This window comes from Pieris rapae, chromosome 2 (assembly GCF_905147795.1).
Source record: "Pieris rapae chromosome 2, ilPieRapa1.1, whole genome shotgun sequence".
NCBI classification, from domain to species: domain Eukaryota; kingdom Metazoa; phylum Arthropoda; class Insecta; order Lepidoptera; family Pieridae; genus Pieris; species Pieris rapae.
This window is the reverse complement of record NC_059510.1, coordinates 4,327,314-4,334,791: the sequence shown is the minus strand read 5'-3', so window position 1 is coordinate 4,334,791 and position 7,478 is coordinate 4,327,314. Positions and strand designations below refer to the sequence as shown.

At 33.3% G+C, this 7,478-nt stretch overlaps 1 protein-coding gene across 8 annotated transcripts in view; it reads left to right on the top strand.

Annotated features, from left to right (window-relative positions):
• The first annotated feature begins 4,086 nt into the window (after window positions 1-4,086).
• LOC110996503 (fasciclin-1) overlaps window positions 4,087-7,478 on the top strand; it is a 51,485-nt gene continuing 48,093 nt past the window's right edge. For all 8 annotated transcript variants that reach the window (XM_022264216.2, XM_022264215.2, XM_045633980.1 and 5 more), the window contains exon 1: window positions 4,087-4,295. In XM_022264216.2, the coding sequence (XP_022119908.2) occupies window positions 4,188-4,295 (108 nt within the window). In that variant the 5' untranslated portion in view covers window positions 4,087-4,187. The remainder of the gene's footprint in view (window positions 4,296-7,478) is intronic.

The following is a 7,478-nucleotide window of genomic DNA, read 5'->3' as shown; positions in this document are numbered from 1 at the left end:
GTTATTCAGATCACGCATTATCCAATTATTATTTCAGTCTCGATCACAATTAAAAACTTCTCGCGAGGCTGTTAATTGGGTGCGCGTGATGACAGAGACATCATCTAATGAAAATGTAAAGCCGAAACTTGGCAAGTGAACTGTTGCTTATTTAGGTTAACACGACACCGGGTAATGCATAATAAAGTTGTTAGCCGAGGCTGTTGGGCTGGCGTACGGCCAAAATGCGTACCGATAACGCTTGAACGATAAACTTTTAAGAAAAATAAATGCGCATCTTCAACTTTGAACGTCGTCTATCGATTCGTAATATTTGTTGCTGAAGTCATTTTATAAAGAGAACTTGCTTAGTTGAATGAACAGCAGACTCTAGTTAATTTTGTTGTTATATTAGACAAATAATTTCTGTGTATAATCTCTTATTAACAGAATATTTGTATTAATACAGTGACCCTGTATTTTATTAATGCGACTGTTGTGTATGTCAAATCTACTCCTTTATTCATCAACGGTTGTTGTTCATAATGTATAACATAATGGACTTGAATATATGGATTAGTGGGTTTTAATTTATTGTTATACCTATATTACAGATTAACATTTCTCAATTTGGATAACTTCTTGCAAGGTAAAAAATTCAACTCTGATAGGGCAGTCAAACCGCCTCCAAATTCTATTGATACCTACAAGATGGCAAAATTGCAAAGATACTTCGATAAATTAAATGTACTATATTTAATATACTTTTTGTTCTTCCCATACAAAACGGAAATTTCGTATTTAAGGACCTAAAATTATTTATCCCGACAGCCGCCGTAGTCAGTGACGAATTAAAACGAGGATATGAACTTCTCTTACTCAAACTAATTTTGCTCTTGCTAGCTCGGCTTTACTTAGACACTTTGAAATGTCACTAATGCTCGATCCCAGAAATTAATCCACAATCGATTTCTCGTATTGTTTTCAATCTGACATCAGACCGTGACAGTCGACCTATCTGCATCCCACTAATCAAACCCTACGAAGACAATCCATTTTTGGCGACGGATAGAATTCAATCTCTTTGTCGTTCCATTTTACCGAGTTTACACTCACATTTGATAATTACTATAAAAAAAATTAAGTACATAAAACCATACAAATAATATTAAAATATACATGTTGCTATTTGATATGTTGTTTAAAGCAACTGGAAACTGGTGTAAGTTAAAATCTTAAGATAGGATATTGGCACAGTTGAACTGTCATTTTCATAGAAAGGTTTATGAACATACACCGATCCGACCTACCATGGATAACTTGTATCGACAGATGGCCATTACTATCCGTCGATTGGTTATTGGCTCATTTATCAATATTTGGATTAACATGTCAATCTCAGATGGTCAAAAATGATTACTGGGTTTGAGCGTAAATCCAGCCAATTTTACAAAGGCTTCAGTTATACACGCACACACACCCATTATCTAGACATATTCCCTCTGTTTAGTCTGTAAACCTTTTAATTGCCGGTTTGATTTAAAATAATGTTGTATGTAGTAAGGTAAGGGTAAGGCTGTAATGTAATAACAAAAAAAAATACATTCCAAAGGGGTAAACGTAATAACAGTAATATAAGCTCGTATTGCTTATATTATTGTTGCGGGCTTGTTAATTTTATCTCTTAAATATATCAAGAAAACTTAAATAATAAAAAAAGGAAATGTATATAAAAATGTTTTAGAAATTGTCCTTTATAGCCTTTAACATGTGATAGATAAAATGGCGTCACATGATATTTTTTAAGAAATCTTATTTAATATTCTATTAAAATTATAAACATAAATATGTGGAAAACAAAACAATGTTAACAAAATGAATCCTTACCAAACTATTAGCTGATGTTTAAATATAATATTTCCTGTCGTGTCGTCATCGTCAAATGATGGATGGCAATCCTAAATTGAAATTACAACTGATAAACACCCGTATTTTCTAATTTAAATTCGTTACAAGCTTACAAGTGGTTAACTCCTACAGAAAATATACAACAAATTATCTTAACGTTTTTTTTTGTTTGTTGACGTAATGACGGACGATAGTAATTTTAACTGTGATATAATTTTGATGTAAATACTGTGGAAGTATTTTCGAAGGCACTCTCGGAGTAACCTTAAAGTTTAAATCGTGATCGTACAAACAAAGCATATTACATAGAGGTATTAACTATTAGCGGACTTTTGTACTTTAAAAGGCTTGGCTGTTTCTTCTGGTACGACTAATTCTATTCCTCCATCCGTTCATAAATAATGGTAACTTTCCTCAACGTCTGCAAATATGTTAAAAAATCAACTTCAATTATATACTTCAGAGACATTCCGGTACAGATTCTGGACAGACAGTCTGGTAAACATTAAATACATTAACATTACGTACATAGAGAGAACAGTACTCCAAGTGGGGTCGTACCCCACTTGGAGTACTGTTCTGTACTGTACTGTTCTCACCTATGGGAGAGGGCTCCCCAGTACAAGCTCCTTCCACTTGACCGTACCAATCCCTCTCCGAGCAGCCTGATCATTTGGCGTTGCGTAGAGATAAATGTCACTCTGTATTTTTTACCACATTTAGCATGGAGAGCGTTCAGAGGAGTTGTTCGAATTAATACCTGCAGCTGAGTTTCATCATCAGACGTCGAGTTAGAATACCGAAATCCAGCTGTATTTCCTTGACGTCCGCCGTTCCAGAACTGAGCGTTTTTAACACAGCTTTTACCAAGCACCGCCGCTATGGCAACCAGCTGCCCACTGAAGTATTTTCGAACAAATTCGACTCGGGTCCTTCCAGAAAAGAGCGTAACACTTCTTAAAAATGAGTGTCCATGGCGGCATCACTTAACATCAGATGAGCCTTATTTTTTTGCCCCCTGTTCTATAAAAAAAATAATTGCATAAAATAATGCCCGCCTGTGAATCAATAAGCCACTCTGGAATTAAATCCAAGCGCCACTCCATTTGCTTGTTTGTAGAGTCCACTAAATCTCGTGTACAAACTTGAAATGCAATAATCACACAATACAAGGGTGTAAACTAAAGTGCTTAAGGGAAGATTATAGATAAGGAACAATGGGCCATAGGTATGCTTGTCACGTCCCCTATTCCTCGTTCGAGCAGGTAAAAACTAATCCAGAGAGCCTTTTGAAATCTTGCGGTAAGCGAAGCAAAATTTTTAAAAGATCCATATATGAAGACCATTTTTTTTTGTATATATGCAGTTCCTTAGCATTAAAAATGTGTATATTTTTTTTGTAACGCCTTTTTATTCAGTTACCTTTAAATTTTAATAATAACATAGTTATTTATTTTAGTCGATAACCAACTTAATTTTATTAAACAACAAGATTTGTTTAAAGAATTCAATTCACACCAATATCACAATTAAAAGTAAACACATATTATAAAAAATCGTTAATTAAATATTAAAGAATCCATTATCTTAATTACGTAAGTGTTAGTAAATTAATTATTTTGAATTAATTGTAAACGTATCGAATGTACAGGTACTTTGAAATTTGAATACTGATATTCGTTAATATTTTTTTATATGTATAAATTATTCTCAAAGGATTTTTTAAAATAATTATTTCTTTTTGAAAAAATGCTATGCGGGTAATAAGTAAAATCTAATCAAAATTTAAATTCAAACAAAGAATACTTAACAAAGATTGTAACTTTGAATTTGCATGTTGCATAATTGGTTAAAATAGATATTTTAAATATTCTATACAACATGGTTTTTTGGTATAAATATAAATTAACTCTTGAACTTTTATCATTATTTCGCAGTACTAGTAATATTGTAATAAGAAATGACATACTTGCTTACTTTACTTTGCACTGAAATTCTACTCTGATGTCCTAAAACCAATAAGCTTCGAAGTAAATTTTTGCATTACTATACGACAAAACCGTTAGTGACTAAGCCTTAAGTCGTTACTTTTTGAATAGACCATGGTCACGCCGACCAGTGTGACCACATTGTGCGTGAGCGGGAAGGAGGTATGTGCGTCAACGCGTTACCGCCTGCCTTCGCAGTTGGCGGCATCCATCCGGCATTTATTCTCGCGTGCCCCATAGCAGCGCGCGTCCTCACTTTGTAGATGAATTCCGCGTGTGTTTAGTGAAACTGTGTATTAGGATGCTTTAAAAATGGGTGGACGAAATGTGCTAATATTTGTGATGTTAATAGGCACCGTCATAGCCGATAGGAAGCCGACGATTGCAGAAAAACTTAAGGAAGATGCAGACCTCTCACAGGTATTTTAAATACTAAAGTTTCTCGCAACTTTCAATTTAAGCGAAACATTTGTCTGCAGTAAGTTTTGAGTTCATTAAACTTAAAGAGCTTTTTAAGTTCTTTTGAGTTTTTAATGTGCATCAACTTTTATATGAATATTTTGCTTTGGGGTTGCGTATGAATCTTTTACTCGGATTAATGACCCTAGCGCTAAAACAATCAGACTTAAAAGTCTCACTGTTTGCCTTTGATTCTCCTAAGCAACGTATCTTCACTAATGGTATTAAAATACTTAGTTAAGTCGTAGATGCAGAAATTTTGCGTATTGACGTCCTCTAGGGAGTCGTCCTCTAGATGTCCAAAGGGATAAAAATATTAATATGGTACTATTTTATAACAGCTGGATTCACTACATTTCAGACGTCTGCGGTAACAGTAATTTAATTTAACCTATGCAATGAAAAATCCTTGGTTCGTGATAGTATTCAATGTAATCCTCTGCAGTGTATTTGCGCTAAAAAGCTGCCCTTGCGGCTCTAATGAGATTAAGTTAATTCTTATCTTGTTAGGAGATTGTCATGCGCGGACAGTGGACGGTTATAGTGACTCACCTATGGTATGCTAATAGGAGCATTCCTGCGCGATTTCTTTGTCCTTTTATACGCTGGTTCAATTAATTGCATTTAGATATATTCAGGCGCCGATAGGCGTTAAAATGCCAAACTTATTATTAAATTATTCTTATCAGCGGCATATAATACACAAAACCGTTGTAACTTTTAATAATCTGTGGCATTCCCATAAAACGGCGTTGTGTATTATATAAGGTCTCAACATTAAATATGTGACAATATAAAATTATTTACGGGAAAAATGGTTGCCTCTAGGAATTTCCTATTTTTGGCAAAAATATTAACAAAGTAAAGAAAGCAAAGGCTGTCCAACCCTTTTTCAGTTGGGTCAAGACGAGCCGTTCCCAATATGCGGGAGTCGGGACATCATGTGGAACATCTATCTTAATTTAAAACCCTTGTCTAACGTAAAACTATACTGAATATTGATGTGAGTTTTAGAATATTTATGTAATTTAGATTTCACGTAAAAATGCCTGCCTCAGTTTACTTCGAAAATGGAGGATCGAAATCTTTTTCATGTATGTTTCTCTATTACTCGTGTGTAATAGTGCCATTCTTGTATAAATCTTATAGTTTCAAGGTTGGATATCATTAGGAACATACATCAGACTTGGGTAATGAAAGTCAGGAGAAAACTTGGGATCTTCTCTACATATCGGGCTATAATTATAGTAATCTGTGCATTTGCTTTATAATCCTATTAAACATGAATATTTTATTATTTTTGGTCTTTGTCTCTATGTACACATTTACCTTCAAAGCCTTTTTCTAAAAAATAAATAAAAATCTTTAAAAAATGTCGTATACAAAAATAATTGATAGTATTATGTATTAATTATTGACTATTATATTTTTTTATATTAGATTTGTTTATATGTAGTCGAAAAGTCGTATTCAACGGATTAAACTCACTCAACTCACGCTCAGATATCTGCAGTTTTTGTTTGTCACCCGTGCAGTCACGAAAAAACTGCATATAATATAGCAAATGTTTTTTTATACATACTAACTTTATCGATTTGTTCTACTTTAAACATTTTTCGCTCCTACGGTACTGGTAAGTGCTGTACAAATTCCATACTACTTACTAAGAATAAGATTCAATTTGTTAAATAACATACTTATAATTATGAAAATTAGACAACAATAGTAGTGAAGTGAATTCAAGAAGAGAAGCGCTCGGAGCAATCACAAATTTCTAGACGTAGTCACTGCATAAGAAAACTTATGGGATTCTAAACTTTGTACAAAGGAAACTTCAAATAGAATGTGTCCAAGTTTGCAAACAGTTGTATGTCTATTAAATATTATCATTTGTATGATAATTTCTAAAGTGCTCTGTGTGCTAGTAGATCTCTTTATTGCTAATGCCACGACCGTCTATTAGTAATACTGTATTACTATTATTTTGCGTTTAAATTAACTTAACGTTTTAATGAACAGTAGACGAGAGTTATGTTTGATGATCATTAAGTCTAATGTAGATCTATTCATTTTAAAGGTAACACTACAATCAAACGGTTAGCTGATATCAGAAAACATTTGTATGTACGACAGAAGACTACTTTTACACTTAAGAAAAGCCGTGTTCCGGGCCCAATCTTCACGATTGAGAATCTTGTACCTAAGCGATAGGTTACCACTTGAATAAACAGTACATATATAATAAAATAATTATCAGTACAACAATACCTTGTTTATTACACAAATATAAACTACAAGGAATCAATAGAGTTTGATTAGAACGGAATTAAAATCAATAATGGGCTTTAATTTGGGCAATAATGACTATTTGTTATAATATATATTTGTTTATTGTATCTTATATATTAGCTGTGCTCTGCGGTGTTATTCCGTCGAAGTAGATTTGAGTCTTCCTTAATAAACAGACTACCCTAAACAAAAAGTATTTTTTAAGTATTTTTGTCTGCAAGAAGAAAGAGAACCGGCGTGGCGGTTATGCAAACTGAACTAGGCAGTTAATTTTATTTGTATTTTCTACGCGTCATTTCTTTCACAAAAAAAACATATTTTAATTAAGCAGCGTTACCTTAAAAAAGCTGTTGGAGTAGAGGCTTTAGCTTGCAACTGTCAACCGAATATACCTAGTGTGTGCAACAATAAACATTAACTAAAGAGGCATTTCAACATTTGCTCATACGGTAAATGAAAACATCGTGAGCATCGGCATGCCTTAGACACAAAAAGTGGATGATTTATGTCAGACACATACCTACTAGAAATAAAACAAAAGTATAACGAAACAGATACAGAACTCTGAGACAAAGACTTTAAATAGGTGTGTGGTGATTTTTCTTTTTAATATGTCAAACTATTAAGATTATAACTGTGTTGTCAACATAACGGTAGGAAGAAGGTGATTTATTAAGCGACCTCAAATGCACAGACTATATAGATTATTATAGTTTGTTATAAATATTTGGTTTATTAGCCTATGAATTCTAGGTTTAAACCTGCAATTTGAGACGAAATCATTATATCGCACTACTTATATGCTAAGTTCCCGTTAATTGAGCTGTCTCAAACGGTTGCATCCGCTTATCTTAC